The sequence below is a fragment of the Perca flavescens genome, chromosome 5 (assembly GCF_004354835.1).
Source record: "Perca flavescens isolate YP-PL-M2 chromosome 5, PFLA_1.0, whole genome shotgun sequence".
In the NCBI taxonomy this organism is placed as follows: domain Eukaryota; kingdom Metazoa; phylum Chordata; class Actinopteri; order Perciformes; family Percidae; genus Perca; species Perca flavescens.
In genome coordinates, this window is record NC_041335.1 from 22304144 (window position 1) to 22324685 (window position 20542).

At 40.3% G+C, this 20542-nt stretch overlaps 1 protein-coding gene across 3 annotated transcripts in view; it reads left to right on the forward strand.

Moving 5' to 3' along the window:
- ipo11 (importin 11) overlaps positions 1-20542 on the forward strand; it is a 146384-nt gene that overhangs the window by 83686 nt on the left and 42156 nt on the right. For all 3 annotated transcript variants that reach the window (XM_028577849.1, XM_028577851.1, XM_028577850.1), the window contains 5 exons: positions 816-892; positions 17200-17279; positions 17405-17485; positions 19548-19643; positions 20181-20294. In XM_028577849.1, coding sequence (XP_028433650.1) covers positions 816-892; positions 17200-17279; positions 17405-17485; positions 19548-19643; positions 20181-20294 — 448 coding nt within the window. The remainder of the gene's footprint in view (positions 1-815; positions 893-17199; positions 17280-17404; positions 17486-19547; positions 19644-20180; positions 20295-20542) is intronic.

Below are 20542 nucleotides of genomic sequence, written 5' to 3' on the forward strand. Positions count from 1 at the left end.
TGGTCACCACTACGTATTTTCTTGTCTTTGTTTTTGGTAGTTGTTGTTTGGTGTAGTTTCATCGTCCATACGACTCTGTGATTTACTTTTGTCGGGTCCGCTTCGTGGAATGGATGATTAAGTTAGACTCCATGTTTTCTATTGACGTCGTGATATTATTGTAGTAAGCTAGTTTGATTTTGGAGTAAACACACTGTACAGAGTTTTCGTTTTAATTACGTTTGAACTGATTCCAAACTTTGTACACTTTCTGTCGTTTTCTCCAGCCTGTCTCTTCTCTTAGCCCCTCACTATTTACGCTGCCATCAGTCTTTATGGCATGTATCGCCTGCAGCGTCAGCCCGGTGTGCAACAGTAATAACCATCCGTGCGGAAACACTGTGAGCGATACAACGTTGATAAAAGAAAGCTTCGAGGCAAATCATTTTGCCTCAAGGATTTTTAGTCATCGAATTATTTGAGTTATTTGAGGAATCGTTTCAGCCCTACAAATGTGTAAAACTGTTGTCACTGTACTCACTGATTATTCAAACAATCGTAGGATTTATGTGACATGTTTCTTTATATGTATACTTTGTATGTATATTTTTCTTTACATAAAACCATTAACCATTAACCTTTCCTCTGCCTCCTTCTTTTTACACCCACTTTTCTTTCCATTTTATTTTGCCACCTTTTAATCTATATCTTCTGTACTCCTTTCTCACAACTCACCCCCATTTTCTGTTTTATTCTCTCCGTCTCATTCTCTCTTTTCCTTTCCTTTTACTTTCCCTTGTGCCTGTTTTTCTTATTTCCTCCCTCTCATTATGCAGGTTGGTGACTTTGGAGAACAGCCCAGCCATCACCCCGGAGCTGCTCAGAATTTTCCAGAACATGTCAGCTTTGCTGGGTGAGCTAACATGCGATTTCATTGTGTCTATGTGTGTGCAAATGGGTTTGAATTTGTTTCCCCACTTCATGGCGTTTAGCATTAACATATACATTAACAAGGGACTAAAAGGGACTGCAGATGAAAATTAGCCGGTACGGCTAAATCTGGCACATTTACATGTTGGACATTGTACTCACATTAATGTGCACTGTCCCTTTTAAATAAATAAAAAAAAAAAAAAAAAACGAACCAGCATTATAGAGTATGATCAAATACTTTCAAATCACAGAAGCTAAATGAGGACAGAAAGTTGATGCAATTCATGGACATGGTATTCATTTTCGTAGTTTTATTATCACTTCTGGAAAGTGTAGCTTGCAAACATCACATTTGTGGCTTTGCAGTAGCTTTAAGGCATAAGGGCCACTACTCTGGGTCTGTAGGCAGCTGTGAGTGGTGGCAGATTGAATGGAAGTGGCTGGATGATTTATCACAGGCCTGGAGCATCGGGACACCTCACTTGCTGTCACCACACACACACACACATTCACACTCACACAGTGTGGCCTTCAGTGTTATGAGGAACAGTATTGATTTTGGTGCTTTTGCACATAACGAGTGAGTCAGACTAATATGAACACTACTGTAGCCTGATCTGGTTACTGGAGCATTTCATCACTTATTGTGTGCATAGGGAATCCATGAGACACAGAAGAGCAAGGGACTTACAAAGACCATCACGGATGGATAAAACGGAGGGGGAAGGATATGAAGAGAATCGAGAAAAAGGGAAGCAGTTGTTGGAAGAAAATGAATGGTTTAAGAAGTGATGGCAACAAAATGATTGAAGATGAAGTGACAAATTGTAAAATAATAATAATATTCACTGGAGGTGTGCTCTGAGGAGCTTTTGATATGGATGCATGAAAAGATAAGAGAGGCCCTTTTTATCTAGCCTGGCTCTGCCCTCCTACGTACTTCGCTCAATTTTCATTTTCCATAAGTACTCCGTCTGGGTTTGTGGTATATTCTTGGGTTTTCTCCGACCAAATCTTTGGCGGTCCAATCAGCGAACAGAGGGAGTGGCTGAAAACGATGACGTTGAGGTTGTGACGTGCGCTAGTTTGAGTTGTAGTTCTGTAATGGCGGCGGAGAAATATATCCAGAAGTTAAAGCCCAAGCAAGAACAGTCTTTGCTGAGTTTTGTTGGCGATGATGTTGTGGCCCTCCTCCCTATGGAGTTCGGGAACAGCTTGATTTTCCAGCTCGCTCCATTAGTTGTGAAGGAGTTGGCTAAGGCGAACGCTAGCGATGCTAATCGGATAGTTGTTGTTGTCATCTCCCCTCTTGTGAGCCTGCTCCTACCAGGCAGTACGTAGGAGGGCGGAGCCAGGCTACCAGAGTGGCTCTGGGCAGATCCAATAGTTTTAAACTTCAACAGAGTACTCGCCTTCATGAAGTTAACACTTAAACACTCAATGGAGAGTGGCCAGACTCTCTGCAGAAATGAAATGTACGAGAGTCTGGTAGGACCAGGCTACTTTTTATCTAGATCTGAACAGAAAAGCTAAACCGGTTAAATTTTAGATAAATCACAGTCAATTAAAGGGGGCTTGAAGGTGACAAAAACAACGTCTGCAGCCAAGGCATGCAAAAGCCCAGCGTTGGCAAACTGTGTTTTTTTTTTAAATCCAATTTTAGGTGTGTGGGAAGGGGTTGTCACTGTGACTCAACCGCAACAATGCTGAAACATTTTTTTTTTTTTATCTTTTTTCGGGGCATTTCTGCCTTTTATTGTAGAGGAAAGCTGAGCTATGAAATGGAAGAGAAAGGGGGGAGAAGACATGTAGGAAAACCGTCACAGGTCGGACTCAAACCCCGGACCTTCTGCGTCGAGTAATAAACCTCTGCATATGTGCGCCCGCTCTACCAACTGAGCTAACCGGCGACAATGCTGAAACATTTTATGGAGCATTCATCTGTTTCTACAAGCAAGGACAATAAACCTAGTAAAAATGAAAATAAAATAAAAGTTGATTTAAAAACACAAGTGCATTTACACACTCATAGAAGTCTGACAGTGGGACCAGCATCCCAGTCACAGTCCTTAACATGATTGAAGAGCTTTCAAGTATGAGTGCACACTGATCAGCTCCCATGTGTGTAAGTGTCTGGATTAATGATGGACTGAGGGAGGGGAGAAGGTGTAAGATCGAGAGAAGATGGAGGGAAATAAAAGACAACCCTTTAAATTACAATACTTTAATAATTAAGGAAATAAGTGGACAGATAAGGCAATGTAGGGTTAGAGGTTGACAGATGGAGTTGGAAGCACAGAATCCAAGAAGGAAGGATGTGTAGAAAAGATGAGTTCAGTAGAAGTGAGGAGAAGGTTTGGTCACAGGTCAGAATTGAACGCTGAACACAAAATAAGTGGAGAAACACTCTTGCATTTATTTACATATTTTAATGAAAAACATCAGAGGAAATCAACTTTGTTTTGTTTTTTTACTCTTTTTCATCAAACTGGTCAGTCATTATCTTTGGCTGGTTTTCACCAGAACATTCGGTGATTCATTTATTTAGTCCATGGAGAGCAGTAGGGTGATGTGGGCCATTGAGAAGAATTTGGCTTTGTATGGTGTTGCAGCGTGCCAGGTGTGTGGCCTGGCCTGCCTGATAAAGAACCCCGCTCCATCACTGCTAAACTGGAGCAGCAAATTCCCTAATTAGAATGCCAACTGCCTTGCCTTTGCTAAATTGTTAGACTACCACTATGTCCTGTATCACTGCCACCACGCTCTGAACTAGGACACATTTCAGCCGTGTGTGCTGCACTGACTAGTGATGATGGAGAGTAAGTAGGGAAGTTGTTTTCCTTGTTGGCATCACACTGATTAGAGTGAGCATTTGGAACTCAACACGTCTTGCTATTTCCCATTAAAAGCTCTCCGGGGAAACATTAATAGCTACTGAACTGCTAGAGGGCTTCCCTCTGAAACAGGTGGAGGAAATGTTGAGTTTGCTTTAAAAGCAGAGAGCAGCAGCAACAACTAATCAACACATTAATGGGAAAATAAAAGAAAACATGAGTGTGTTTTATAAATGTATAAAGTATTCTTAGTTAACATACAAGATTAAGAATAAAGGTCTGTCTCTATAAATAGCCTTCAGCCTTCCTTATTATCATGTTTTATCAAAAGATTATCGTTTTAGTTTATAACATTTAAAAAAAAAATGGTAAAAACAATGAAGTAAAACCAGGAGAAAGTACACCCTCACATCTAACAAGCTGGGACCAGTAAGTGTTTGGGATTTTTGTTTGACTTAAATAACTAATTGATTATCAAAACAGTTAATTTTCAACCATTTGTTTCTGTATTAATAGCCTGCCTTGCTGAATTTTAAGTTAAATAAATGAGAATAGAGACAAGGTAATTCAACATGACCTTGCTGAAGTGGCTTTAAAGTAATAACAGAACAAAATGTGGCAGTGCAAAACACTGCTTTATTATCACCCCATTAGTTAGCAATTACTAGTGCAGCCAAAGACATGTCAGACCATCCCCACGAAGATCAATGATACTGTATTGAGCGAGGTTTCAGTCTCCTCTTTTGCCTGTGAAAGAATGTGGTCACGCAGTTAACTGCCTAGCTAATGTACTCCATGGATCAATCTGGATATCCCCTTTAGAAGGAAAATCTTTTTATTACAGACTTTTCAACGAGAAGTAATGACTAATTACAGCGATCATAGATGTTGGAAATATTTGGCCATATTTACTGGAATATGACCTATGTATAGTGTTGGGTACCGTTTGGATTTTTACGATTCCGATGCCGAACCGGTAATTTGTAAAATGATTCCGATTCCTAATTGATTCCTAAACTGATTCTTGAAAAACAGAAAAATTACATAATACCAATACCAAAATACCAATACCAAATACCATATTGGTTAGCCAACCAGCTTCAAACTTTAGCAGTTCTTTTGCAGAAAAATGACTATATTTGCCTTCTCTGGCAAGATACTACACCTCTCCTGACTTATGGCATGTCCTGCACAGGAGAGAACTATCTCCGATAGTGTCCAAGAGGGCTGTACACACCCAGGTAGGAGTTTGAAAGGGCAGACAATTTGGGGAGACTGTCCCGCCTCCCCCACCACCAGGCTACACGGTCTTGTCCTGAACGATAGACTAGCAGAGGAAGTGTAATATGTTTACTAGCGATCACGTGCAGTGCAAAATTTGCATTCTAATCCGGTCTGAATACTACCGTTTGCGTAGGAACCGGTTCCATAGTGGAACCGGGTTTCAGTACCCAACCCTGTGTGTGTGTGTGTGTGTGTGTGTGTGTGTGTGTGTGTGTGTGTGTGTGTGTGTGTGTGTGTGTGTGTGTGTGTGTGTGTGTGTGTGTGTGTGTGTGTGTGTGTGTGTATCTATCGTAATTTTGTGCATTTATTTAAAGTTTGATATCCTAATGATCATTATCCTTTTTTTCTTTGTAGTCTAAATCTCTTTAGATTTATTTGCCCTGTTCAACCTTGAGCTGCAATTGCATCAGCTAAAGTGAGATGTGCCAGAAATTTTGGGAGGTTTCTGCTTTTCTCATCATTGCTCATCTCATACATGGGTGTCTCACTATAAAGTAAAAGGTTTTGCCACTTCATTGAATCCCTTGATGAGCTTTTCTTGCTTTTCTCATGCATGATTACTCGTCCGTGACTTTTCAAATGGCACCAATGGGAGTTGGCTTCTCATCTTGTAACTGTACCTGTTGCGCTTGTTGCTTTTCATTTCTTTGCAACGAGTCATTTGTATAGAGAAAACCCTGGCAAAGTAAGCTGTCTCTGAACAGCTACAGGGTTATTTTTTTTTTTACTCTTAAAGCGTAACTCTTGCCAAAATGCAACCTAGGGTCTTTTTGTCAATGTACCAGAGTCAAACCTTTTAAAAGCATAATTAGGACGTAAGTGCCACTTTTAAGATGGCGCGTATTTTCATTTTTGGTCAAATGGCCTTTTGAATGGGAGTGCTAGGGGCACTACTATGATCGCATCAAAATCACTATTTTTTTTTTTAAGGATGCTCGACACAACATGAAACTTTGCTCGAAGAATCACCAGGGGCTCTACACATGAACTCGAGCATTGAGAAAATTGTTTGTGTACACAGAGTTTACTAAAAAGAGGGTTTGAACAACTCACTTTAGCAGTTTGTTTTTCCGCTCGCTGCCATCTTGCCAGTCAAAAAGTGTCAATCTCCAAATGCGAATGAACGAACTCCATAGGAGGACATGTCATTCTTATATGAGGCTCCTTTTTCAACTACAAGGTCAATATTGTTTTTCACTAATGACAAAACAACAAATTATTGGTGCATTTATATGGAACTAAGCTTTAGGAGCTTTCCATCTTTACTCTCCTCCCTGTTACGTTGCATTCGGAGATTGCTGCTTTTTGACTGGCAAGATGGCGGCAAGCGGAAAAACAAACTGCTAAAGTGAGTTGTTCAAAACCTTTCTACCCCTGGTGATACTTCAAGCAAAGTTTCATGTTGTGTCGAACCTTCTTAGTGTTTTAAAAATAGTGATTTTGATGCGGTCATAGTAGTGCCCCTATCACTCCTGTTGAAAAGGCCATTTGACCGGAAATGAAAATACGGGCAATCTTAAAGGGATAATTCACCGATTAGCATTAAGCTTTCTATCAGTAGAAACCCGGTAGTATTTTCGAATGACCGTGCTTCCCTCCCTCATGTCCCCCTGAGACTAGATTTCTCTGTATATTGGGTCTGGAAAAAAGCCAAAGTCATCGGAGGCATTTTTGCCCAGAGTCTGTGGACTACAGCCAGCAAGTTCCGCATGTTTTCAACCTGCCCATAGGGGGTGTGACTGTCACTACCCGATGCGAGGCAAGTGTCAGCCATGTTGAAGTTGAGCTAAACAGGCTGTCTCTTTTCAGCAGCAAACTTTTACAACAATTATGTGCATTCAAACTACCGCACATGTGTACCACCTGTCCCATTAATCCTGCTTGCAAGTGTTCGCTCATTTGACAACAAACTGGACTACATCCAACGAAACTGACAACGTGAGTTCAGAGACTGCTGTGTTTTTGTGGAAACATGGCTGAACAACAGTGTACAGGACTCCGCTATCAAGCTACCAGGCCTGCTAGCCTTCCGAGCAGATAGAGATGCTGCTCTGTCGCCGGGTAAGACTCGTGGAGGTGGGCTGTGTAAACACGGACTGGTGCAGAAATGGGGTGCTTGTATCCAACTAACTGCTCACCGCTGGTGGAGTTTAACTGTTAAATGCCGACCATTCTACGCAAATTCACTTTTCATTTTTCAACACATTCATACTGTGTTTAAATCACACCAAGCACTAATGCTACCAATGCGTTAGCTGAACTTTACGGAGTCTATAATGTGCGTGCACTAAACGTAGCCTGTTTTGTATGTCATTTTTATATATTTTAAATGTGTAACACCACTTAAGCCACGGTGAAACATTGTTTCGTGTATATGGTTGAAATGACAATAAAACACACTTGAGTTGATTGCCTCACTGTATGTCTGTAACTGTTAGGTGTGGCTTGGGAGTGGACTCGTAGGAAAGCGAAGCAAGTGCATTCTGGGAGTTGTGTTTCATCCACATGAGCCAAAAAAAAAATTTCTGGCTTTTCTCAGTCTAGAAGGCACCAATTTCTAAAGAAATTTCACATTTCTACTACATAAATTACCCAATGTAATAGTAATACATATTCATCTTTCCAGCGGTGAAATATCTCTTTTTAAAAGTGGCGCTTACGTCCTTATGCTTTTAAACGAAAGTTTGGCTCGGGTACATTCACAAAAAGACCCTAGGTTGCATTTTGGCGAGAGTTACGCTTTAAGGTCTTCAAGAACTTGTGCTTTAATAAGGTAGCTATGCAGAAAGCTGTCGTCAGCATTTTACAATATAACATGGTTTGATTTCTATTCAGAGGTTGTCCTCTTTAAGTTTTCTTCATTTTCAAGTTTTAAATTAAAAAGAAATAAACAATAAAAAGGAGAATAGTCAGTTTTCCAATATATATTTATGCATTTAAACCTCAAACCTAGAGTTTTACTCAGCTCAAACCTTTTGTATCTGGCTGGCTTGTAATAAACACTGTAAATGTCCTTGTGTGTCACAGATTGCAGTACAGATTGTGGCACTACTTTTTTTTTTTTTTTAACCATGCCCTATCACACACACTAAAAGCAAAATTTTGTTTTTTATTATTATTTACAGCAGTGTCCCCGATGACCATTAGAGGCACTTCAGAGGCCATTCTCACAGTCAGATGCAGGGCTTGACATTAACTTTTTGAGGCACTTGTCCTTCGGACAAGTACATTTACGTTTCACTTGTCCATGAACAAAAGTCACTTGTCCTGGTAAAGATTCATCATTTTATAATTTTTTTTTGTGTTTTGCTAATGCAGAATTTGAAGAAACCATTGAAAGCATCCAAACACTATCAACATTAATACAATTCAGTTTAAACAGTAGAAACAAAAGGTGTCCCAAGAACAGATTTCCCCTTCAACAAGAAAAAAGGATCTCCAGACTCATAATAAAAAGTTATACTTTGCACGCCGGTGTGCAGAAGTTAATATATTGAGATTCTAAGTGAATATTTTAAAGTTTCTCATTACTTTCAGATTCCTAGTCAATATTCTAAGTTACTATGTCAATATATTGAGATATTCTGAGTTACTAAGTCAATATATTGAGATACTGAACCAATATGTTGAGTTACTAAGTCAATATTACGATACTAAGCCAATATATTGAGATTAAGTCAATATTTTATAGTTTCTCATTACTTTGATATTCTTTGTTTATATTCTGAGATACTGAGTCAATATATTGAGATACTAATTCAATATTTTGACCAGAGTTAGTGGTGGCTTGAACTTATACTATATCTAAAATAATTTTGTAGACATAACAATGGATTTTGCCACTAAATGTTGGTGTTTTTTTTTTTTTTTTTTTTCTTTCTACAATTTCACTTACCAAGGGATCCTTTAAAAAGGTGTAGCTACTTTATAGTTGATTATTACCTGATATTTAATCCGCTACAAACGAGTAGCGGAGCAGCTAGTAACGTTACGAGGCAGAGAGCCAGCCGTCAAGAGTCAAATTAACTTCATGCTTCATCCGCACAAAGCACACTTCTATCGCCAAGAGTGACAGCTTTATTCGGCTCGTTTTCTGTGAACGATGTGGGGACGGGGTAACGTTAAAGCGTAGTTAGCATGCTAACTAACACCGGCTGCCTGGCTTGCTGGTGCTTTCTTGTTGTATCGCTTACAGAGAAGGAGCTGAACAGTGGGCTGGGTCTAACGTCAGCGGTCCGCTCTCCCGCTGCTGCTGGGTCTAACCGTTAGTTAATGTATTTGTTTCAAATCGGTAAAGTAAAATCTGTAACATAAACGGAATGAGTGGCACATAATAACGTATATAATGCTTCATCCACACAAAGCACATTGCTATCGCCACGAGTGACTTCTGTTTTCAGCTTGTTTTCTGTGAACGATGTGGCAAGGAGGTAACGTTAAGGTGGAGTTAGCAAGCTAACACCGGCTAGCTCGCCGTGCTTTCATGCTGCTTCGCTTTCGGAGAATGCGCTGAACAGAGGGCTGGGTCTAACGTTAGCGGCCCGCCGACCCGCTGCCCGGGATTGTGGGGTAAAATATGTATTTGTTTCAAATCGGTAAAGTAAAATCTGTAACATAAACGGAATGAGTGGCACATAATAACGTATATAATGCTTCATCCACACAAAGCACATTGCTATCGCCACGAGTGACTTCTGTTTTCAGCTTGTTTTCTGTGAACGATGTGGCAAGGAGGTAACGTTAAGGTGGAGTTAGCAAGCTAACACCGGCTAGCTCGCCGTGCTTTCATGCTGCTTCGCTTTCGGAGAATGCGCTGAACAGTGGGCTGGGTCTAACGTTAGCGGCCCGCCGACCCGCTGCCTGGGATTGTGGGGTAAAATATGTATTTGTTTCAATTCTGTAACATTGACGAAATGAGTGGCCTTTTGTTTTGTTTGAGTTTTAATTTGTCCAGTGGGGCAAGTAAATTTCTCTTCCACTTGTCCTACAAAAAATCCACTTGTCCCGGACAAGCCTTAATGTCGAGCCCTGAGATGTGAGGCTCATTTTCCTGTTAATGTTGATAACCGAAGCGGATTGTACAGCACATGCCCAGGGCTGTAAAGGATGGACTGACTAAAGCTTAATCAGTGCCTTAGCAGCTGTTTATGTGACTATTTGATTATAGGGTGTGTGTGTGTGTGTGTGTGTGTGTGTGTGTGTGTGTGTGTGTGTGTGTGTGTGTGTGTAGAGGGTGCAGTTGTGTCCTCACTCGCCTTGTCTTTGTGAAAATGTAATTGCTTTTGTAGTATTGGTTCTGCAAAATAGGCTTTTCTGTTTTAGAATAATACTCTACAGGGGTTCTCTTTCAAGCATTCGTTAGGTATCTCACATATGGGGTACGCCTTCCCGCATATCCCTCAGAAGCACTTTCTCACTACGCCAGCCATGATTGGCTGGCCACATCTGACGCGAGGAGCACAAGGGGCGGGCCCCTATATAACCCACAGCCCGTGCGCCTTACCGTCATTCAACTACCTCTTCTCGCTCAGAAGCGACATCGTTGATACTGGCAGGGTCTATGCTAACTATCCATAGAGTGAAGCTCACAACTCGCTCGCCGGACCCTGGTCCCTATTCGGCGGTACTCAACAGATAGGCTTGTCTCCAAACAACTGTCATAACGGCTAAGGCCTCATAATAATAACCGGCCTGTCCCCTGTTTGGCAGCTATATCTGCATGTCATGTGGGTTTAAACGGTAAGACAGTGGGACAACATCCCCTGGTCTGTAGTTTAATGCACGGCGCTTACACCTGGTGTCAAAGTCATTATCTCCCGGATGTGATTTGCCACTGGTGTTGGAAGCTTTATCGGGACCACCATTCGAACCCTTATTTGAGGTGGGTGCGAAAATGCTTTCGCTTAAGACTAACGCTTTTGGCGTTAGCTTCAGCCAATCATGGCTGGCGTAGTGAGAAAGTGCTTCTGAGGGATACGTGAGATACGTCGCTCATGCTATCAGAGAACCTGGGTTACGGTCGTAACCTTAAGTTTCTAACGTTCTGTCTATGGCCATTTACATGCAAGAACAAAATATTAAAACTATTTTTAATATAATCCAATCCTATCCAAATGAAGCTTAAACTGTTTTTTAATGGTCATTGATTTAGTTCAAAATAAGTAATAAAGCTTCCTCTTGGCGTGCTCAGTGTTAGTTGACAGTATCACGGATCACATTCTCCAAGAACACCTTCAGCACACCGCGGGTCTCCTTGTAGACCAGACGGCGGATGGTGGGTTTGGTGATCCCCTGGATGTTATCATGGAGCACTTAATGGTTTCTGCTAGCCATCCACAATGTTACTACTCCATCGCTTCCTGATTTCTCAAACTACAGAGCGGCTTGAGGCCCAAATCACAGAATCACGTGTCAAAAAAATGTATGGCGTTAAAAGGAATTTGCATTGACTTATTATCACGTTCATTTTGACAGCCCTAATTTATTTTTTACATTTTTGAACACTGGGTGTATATAACCAATGACACCTGCAATATTGTTTGTAGAAGGAAAAAAATAGAAACAAAATAAGAAAAAGGCGAAGAAGTGGAAGTAAAAACAAAAACAATATAAATCATTAAAAAAAAATACAGGCAGGCTTAGTCTGTAGCGCACATGCAAGTGTAGCACACATTTTGCCAACTGAAATTATCCAACAAAGAATTTTTATTTCACTGATTCTCACTATAGCCAACATCCATACCCAACTGTTTATCCTCTTGGGAAAGATCAATTGTAGGAGAGACCTATTTTCTTAAAGTTAGCATAGCTGGTGCATTGTAGTATGTAACCGACAAAAGCTTTTTTTCATATAACCGCACTGGAAAACGTATGACTAGGAGTAGTCATACGTTTTCTCCCAGGGCTCTTCCTACCAAGGTCACACTTCATTTGAAATTCACATTTTTGTCATGTTTGTCAGTCCAGGCTCCTATAGTTTCCCTGCTGTCTGGAGTAGCTTTTTATCTGTGCCTGGAGTGTTGGCTTGTAGCTCACTCATAAATGTTCCCACTCTTCATCATGTTTTCCCGCACAAAACACATGATGAAGAGTGTCCAGATTGTATTTGTTGTATATAAATTACATCTACTGATCAGTTTATAATAGACAAGTGCACAGCCATTTGTGTTGACTGAGTAATGTGTTTTTCAATTATTGCGTAGAAATTGTGTGTTGTTGTGACTGTATAGTAGATAACTGTTTCACATGGCTCTCATGATGCTCCTCTCTGAGTGCATTATACTGCCATTACCCAAGGGTGTGTTCCAGTGTGGCTGGGTGTGGTTTTTCTTGGGTAAATGAGCATGTATATTGTGTTTTTTGTTGTTGCTGTGAATTATATTTTGCCATGTTGGCAGATGTGTGGGAATTACTTTCAGTTGAAATAAATTTTTATAATATTTGATGATGAAAGTGTCATGCTGTTAATAGAACTGAACAGAACTCAATTATTCACCTGCCCTATTTACCTTTAGGACATAACAAAAGGATTTCAGTCTCTGTTGAGTTCATTTGAATATATGGTCTAAATTGCCTTGAGCACAGAAGAAAAATGTTTTTTGAGCCTGTTAATACATGAAATGCACTGTTGACTTGAGCTGCAGTATTGAGGTTGAACCCTTTATTGAATGAAAAATGTATCCTCAAAAGTTAGTTTGTATTTCTCAACCTCGGTGTCCTGAAATGTGACCTCAATTCCTACTTTGAAAGTCATTTGGATTACTCCACACTCAGGTTGATGTGATATTTCCACAATAGCAAAACTGCATCAAAATGCCAGTATACACGTCTCAAAGTACTCATAAAACACCAAAGGCTCAGGTATCTCTTCTTGTATGCACAGTAGATCCCAAATGTCCATTTTTACAAGGATTGTGCCAAATAAACAATGGCTAACCTGCCACTTTTTTGCCAGTGTTCACCAAAAAACACCCTGATTTTATAAGAGATATGTTTGAATTGATTTTCATCATATTGGAGGGAAGTTTTTTTTCACATTTCACAGTACACAAGCTTAATAAGGGTAGTTTAGTAAATGCTCCTTGTAATATTGTACAGAAAACTGTAAATGTTAAAGTAATACAGGTGCCGGTAATGCAGCTTCTAAGTAAGTTTTAAGAAAAAAGTTGCAATCACTAAATGCACCCACTTCTGACCTACAGACACAACAAAGAACCATGATCATTTATTCACCTCCTCTGCAGGACTACGGACCTATCATGCTTTCCTTGTCCGATGACGCTGTATGTCCTTGTTCACCTACTGTTAAGCAATCTGTTACCTTTTGCTTTATTCTTTAGAAAAATAAATGGCCTGACCACAGGAAAGCATTTGTTGTAGTGTAGCTCTCACCTTTACCGGTCTGTTTCCTCATGAGGTTCTACATTCCAGTACCCATGCTACAGTATACTACACAAAAATTGCTTTAGTGCACATTTGATGTCACTGACTTTTTAGACCATCACTCTTTGTTGTTTTTGCTTATTACGGTTTCTGGACACATCTTTTGTAGCTATTTTGGTTTTAAAATCAATCATTGTCTTCTCTTGATCTGAGCTCAGAACTTCCCCGCACACTGCATGTGTTTAGCCTAATGTTGCCCCATGCTATGTTTGTAGTGTTGAATATTCATGTAGGCTGATTTGCTGACTAAATAGGCCCCTGGAATACATTATGTACCTGCACAGATGGCAGCATACATTATGTTCATTACCTTACTGTGGCTGGCAGATGGCTAGAGAGAACATATTGCATACATCAACATTAATAGCACCTGTATGAACCAGCATGGTTAGATTGGACAGCCTCTATTACTACTTACTCACCAGTGACTTTTAATCTTGTCCCATACAAACCTTGACGAGGAAGAAGGAGTTAAGGTGCTTAATGAAACTTGGATTCAGAAGGTTTCTTCTTAACTTTGGCTTTGGAAAGAGACACTTGGGTTGAAAATAACATAACTATATCCCCCTAAGCTACTGCAAATGTAGGTGTCTGTACTATAGAATAACAAGATACAGAGAAACAATGTATTAGACTGACAAAATAAATGCTTTTAGGGTTTTCAGGTCTCTGATTGTAGGATTACATTTCTTCATGAAACCATAAAAGATGCTCTTAGAAGGATCCAAGTGTGCATTGGGCAATAAGCCGTATGGTTATTGCCTGAAATCATGTTCATGTGTTTGTTGCTATATTTTTTTAAATAAATCCTGTAGTAGGCATCTTGTAACCTCATCACAAGAATGGTCTTAGTGTAGACATGAGTTGTGAGCAGTCAACCAAACTGATTTTTCCTTCCTGGAGTGTTTTCATTTGAAGAGAATTTACAGCCTCGTAAAAGTGTCCAGTATATCACAAGAAAAAGCAATACTTGTAGAAAAGCAGAAAACACTTTTTTATATCCTTTAATCATCTGGTGACCCCTGAGATTAATCCTGGGACTCTTTTGGTGAGTCCTGACCTGAGAAGAGTTATAGCAAAAATAACACCCCCATTTACTAACTGCTATCCTGGGTGTTAGAATTAGTTACCCTGTCAACTTGTTTGAATTAAACAACTATTCTAGGTGTAAGAGGCAGTGACACTGTCAGCCCGTATTACTTTCAAATTAGTCACGTTAGCCTCGGTGTATACATAGATGCTGTGTGGGGGACGGTTTTAGGGTGTTAGTGTTGTCATGCAAGGGTGTGTGAGTCTTTTAGTTCCTGTCTGTCCATAAGCTGTGTCTGTCTCCTCTTTTTTTCTTCCTCACCTCTCACCTGTCTCTGTGTTGGTGTCTATACAGTATATATTTCCTGGTGCCATGCAGAGGCTATTCTAGGTGTTAGGGTCTGTTACCATGCCATCGTATATTACTCTCAACCCTCTATCCTACTGTGTATAGGTTAGTTGTGGTGTATGTTTAGGCCACCTCTTTCTGCCCCTGTCCTCATCTCTCTCAAAACATCTCACACTCACAACACCATCACTCCTCTCTTTTATTCATTGATTACTGCTTTTGCTCAACTGCCTGACAATTTGTTGTAAATAGTTTAAAATTGGGCTCAATTAGCAAAGCTGTTTTTCCTCCTTCCCAACACTCCCCACACTTAATACTCTGTGTACAGTACAAAATATCACATTCATATTCTGAGTGGCAAATCATTCACTCAGTGTGCACTTCTGATTGTGACACCAAACCTTTTACACAACTGATTGTGTCAGTGAGGGGTTTCTCTCTGCTCTGCTCAACAGTTAGAGCCATGGTACCACATTGACTCCAGTGTGCACACACACTGACCGGACGAAAGTTAATTCTTTGCACCCCAGCCTCCTGTGTGTAATTGTCTGCTAATGGTCCAAAGTGTTATATGCATACCTGCAAACTTTTCGGCAAAAATCGCCATTTTGAATGGGTAAATATCATCCACGTGAATTGTGTAGATCCGAAGAGTTTTTATTTTGGGGGGGTCCGAGACCCAGTGCTAATACGGCACCGGTGCCTTAACGACCGTTATCTATCGGACCGAATAGCAACTCGGATATCGGTGGCTTATTTAGGTGCCACTTAAATGCCTCCGCTTCTCTCTGATGCTCCGAAAACGGACGTTCGAGGAAACTGAAACATCGCCGCACGGGACGCTAGTTACGGTAACACTACACTCGACAGCAGGTAACGTTAGCCTACCGTTTGCTAGCAGCTGGAGTAAACACGGTTAAAATGCTGACAGCTAAACGGTGTAAAAGTGTGTTTGTATTTCACTGGAGAGGATTCCAACAACAGTCTATAGCTGCCGTTGTCTGAAAAACAACACAGATGTTGCGTTCACTTGAAATTTGCCTCGCCAGCCTTGTGCTGCATTCAAAGTTGTTGTAAAATACCCTTTTCCCATCCAGTGGTTGTTTTTGTTGTTTAACAGGAATTTACTGGTGAAATAAGTTATTGTCATAAGTTGTTATTCCATGTGTCCTGTTTCAGCCCGTCTGAGTTTGCAGGTATGTATATGTTTGCTAGTGTTACCTTGAGTGCATTTTTTCCCTCTTCATACATTACCATATCTGTACAACTTCTTCAGAGTAATTTGTTTTTGACGTTACACTGGCCGGGCTTCTTAGAGCATATCTGCTGTTTTCTGATGATAAAATGTTCCGGCCTCTTTTGTTGCTCTTTTACAGCACCCATTGTTGTGCCCTTGAGTTTTTGTCTGTACGGTTACTTTTATCCTTAGGTTATGGTTTTATTTGAATCCTGTTTGAATGTAGCCCCTGCTGTTGAGTATAAATGTTTTTTAAATCCGTATAACCAGAGCACAATGTGAAAAAATACTTCATAGACCATAGCCACAGGTCTCATCCAGTACTGATGTTACAGAGGCAGCAGATTGCTTAATAATTAAGCTTGTAGTTATTTTTTAAAAGATTCTCACAACCTCTTATAAATGCTGGCAGATAGGCAGCCACTTGTGTGTTTTAAGGGATATAAAGCTATTGCTGCAATCTTCATTTGTTGCATCATGGATATCTTTAATTTGGTTGGTTCAAAAATAGATAATCCAGTTTTTTTTAAATCCCCTCAATGAGTTAGTTTTGTGTCTTTTTTCGTGTTGGTTGAATTACTTTTTAGCATGCAAGAGCACAAAACATCAGAAGCAGCTGTTACAGACTCAAGAAACTTTTGTCTTTTGTCTTTGGTATTTTCATGGACAATATTAACTCTGGTTAAGCTTGTTGTATACTTATAGTGAGTTTTAAAAGCAAAATGTATATTACACCTTTTTTGCTAGACTTTTTAATGACTTAATTTATTGGTGTGAGTTTCCTCCATCTCAAGGTTTAGTTTGTTCTGCACTAATATTAATTAAGGATAAATCCCTTCCTCCCCATGGACTGGTCATGTGAGTTTTATACAGTTGAGTCACACTGGATAACCTTAGGGATTTGTGATCATATTTAACCACATGCTGAACATTTCAAAAAGTAAAACAAATGTTTGTTTTTTGTCCAGCAGGATCATTTATCAGCAAATGCCTTTCACCTCCCTCTCTGCTTTTGTTTCCCCGTCCCCGTCCCTGTCCCCCGTTCCCCATCCATCAAGTAAACCCTTTTTGTCCAATTTGGTAAAGTGTATATATCTGATGGTCTGTTTCAGAGTTGAGCTCCGAAAACCTGCGCACCTGCTTTCAGATTGTAAATGCCTACTTATATTTGTCTGCCACAGACTTTCTTCAGGTGAGACACACACACACACACACACACACACACACACACACACACACACACACACACACACAAATCCACATTAATTGTACACAACTTACCCATGATTATACCATGATGATTTTTTTCGCCCACAGAACTATGCAGAATCATTGTGTCGAGCTTTCTGCAATCTGCTGAAAGACATCACGAATGAGGGACAGGTCCAAGTGCTCAAGGTACTCTCACTCCCTCCCTCTTATACACAGAACTATATTACTTCTGTTTATTCTCTGTCTCGGTTTCCTCATGGTTCATTTTTTTCATCCTCCCTTCTTAAGTTCCATCAGTTTGTTTGTTTTGTCGGGGTGGCACGGTGAAAAGAAGTTGCACTAGAAGTGTCATTAAATGCTTAATACACAGACACACAAACAAACAGTGCTGCTTGTGAATTGACACCAGGTTATAATGCAAGAGGAGCCTTGATATTCTCACTACTAATACATTGTTTGAGAAGTGTTAGAGGTTACTTCAAGCAGCCTACTTTTCATCAACAAATGTTGTTAATGACAATTTTCAATTTGGCATCTGCCCACATAGTATCACCAGGACTGCTCTGATAAATGTACTAAATGACACTCATCTGAATACTGACATCAGCTTTGGTCTTGCTGGATCTTAAGAGTGGCTTTTGATACTGTTGACCATTAAAAATAGATCTGCATAGGTTAGATAGCCAGGTAGAGATATCTGGTACAGGCCTCAGTTAGTTTGTACGGGCTATGTCAATGCCATTGGTGATCATAAATCTGCCAGAGAACCACCATGTTGGAGTCTTTCAGGGTTAAGCTTTAAGGCCTTTCGGTGATTAGCCATACTTCATTTTGTATTATTTTGCGTAATAATAAAAAGTGAAATCAAGCCTCAGATAATTGGCTGTGATTGTTTCTATTACTAGCAAAATTTTAACTATATGCTTTTAACAATAAGCCAACACATTATTGGGTATGCTCTGTATGTGTTATTGTTGTCAGGCAAGATACAGGATTGGTTAAGATGAGCAAAACTATCATCTTTGAATTTCATTTCTCTTGGTTTACTCTCTGACTTACAGTTGCTGTGAATGTGTGTACATGTAAGTGTGCACAAATGTGCTGTTTGCACTGCTTCAGTAGTATATGTACTGCATGTATAATGACCATAGAGCTTTAGCTTAGTAAAGCTCAGTGGTATTACTGCACATCTGGCTCCTGCTAATCCTTTGTTGAGGAAAGAAGAGCCAGCAGACAACAAACCTGTCAACCTACACAGCATGTGCACATAGCAGCTCACCACACATGGGCACCCTGAGAACAGAGGGATCGGAGTAATCGGCATGCGTTTCTTGGAAATGTTCATATGCACTTACAGAGACAGATATAGCCTCTCACTGTCTGTCTCTGTGCTATGGGTTTGATCGCTGACCTTTTTAAATAATATTCTCAATTGAGGAGGCTTTGACTAGCAAAAATTCCATTTGCAATGTCACAGTGTTACATCATCATGTTGGTGTGGTCTGGATTTATGCTGTAGTCTAATCATGGGAAGCCTAATGAGGATGGAATGATCTTTTACGGATTTAAATCCAGTCCTTGTCCTTTCACCCTGTCCTTTCAGATTAGTTTTCTTGGCTAAATGTGTACATTATACAACTCAGGTATTTTTCTGAACATCAAAGCAAGCACATGTATTATTGAATCTAAAACCTTAATGAGGGTAGGATTTATTGCAGGCCTGTTGTATTAGATTGCATTAGTTTTAGCTAGGTATACCCTTATAAAGGGACAACTGAGTATACACCTACAGACAGTACTGTATGTAGGAAACGCAGCCACGCATACCATGATGCCTCTGTCACTTTATCTTTTACCCTCAGATTTTTATACTATTTTTTATTTCAGCTTTAATACCTGACAGAGAGTTCATTCAAATTTCTTGAGAAACTAAAACTTAAGGGACTAACCTTGCCTGCCACATACTGTAGGTCAAAGGCTCAATTAAAAGGAGGATTTTCTACATTCTTTTACTATCTCTTGAAAAGAAAAAAAATAAATCCCCTGCTAACTCCCTTTTGCCCCCGTATGTCCTCCCACATTTCACTGTCTTAACATCATCCTGTGTCTATCCTTTACGGTCTCTCTTTTGATACACACCCTCTCTGGTCTAAGGTTCTCCCTGACTGTTCTTTGTTTCTCCTTGCTACTGTTCCTTACTCTCCTCTGAGTACCGTCTCTCATCCTCCCTCTCCCTGTATCTCGGCAGGTGGTAGAGATAGCTTTAAAGGTTAGCCCCATACTGGGAGCCCACATGTTCCAGCCCTTGCTGCCACTTGTCTTCAGAGGAATTGTGGACGGCGAGGTAAGTTTTCCCTCAACATAATGCACATATCTGGACTGGGATTATATAAAAGGACAAACTGGTCCTGTTAAAGATGTGTTATAATACCTGTGGTGCATTTTCACCCATTTTCCATCTTCTTTTACTAAGTGTTTTAAGCGTTTACCTTATTAAATCTCAAAATACTCACTTAATAAGAGAAGGTTCCTGCAGCTGCATGTTCTTTCAGTTTGTCCTTTTCGGTCCCGTAAAAATTAATTCTTGTGGAGACAATATATATTCATTGATCATTCAGCTCAGTTAAGGGTCACTTGCTGCCTTTAACAATTCTGCTGTCAGTGGATCTTCTTTCCCCTTATTGTGCTTAATGACCTTTTTGTTTTATGTAAAAGCATTTGTGCATGGTTATTTTTCTGCATCCACCATTGAGTGTGTGTGTGTGTGTGTGTGTGTGTGTGTGTGTGTGTGTGTGTGTGTGTGTGTGTGTGTGTGTGTGTGTGTGTGTGTGTGTGTGTGTGTGTGTGTGTGTGTGTGCGTTTATTTGTGTGTGCTGTACAGAGATATCCTGTGGTGATGTCGACCTACCTAGGAATCATGGGCCGCATCCTTCTCCAGAACTCCAGTTTCTTCTCCTCTCTGCTCACTCAAATGGCTTCTGAGTGTAGCCAGAAGGTGAGACTCTCAATGTCCGCCCTTCATTTCTGTCTCCTCAGCACAGTGCCTTCAAATGTATGTGAGAGACATAACCGCAAAGTGCCTGTTAAAAGGGAATCATTTTGAACGAGGCTAATGAGCCAAGGAATTGCAAATGGTAACCTATTCAAGCCCTACAGTTTGAAGCTGTCCCCCTTCACTGTGAAACCCTGACAGTTTTTGAGCAACATTGACTTCGCCTTGTTTCGACATTGCTGCCTTAATCT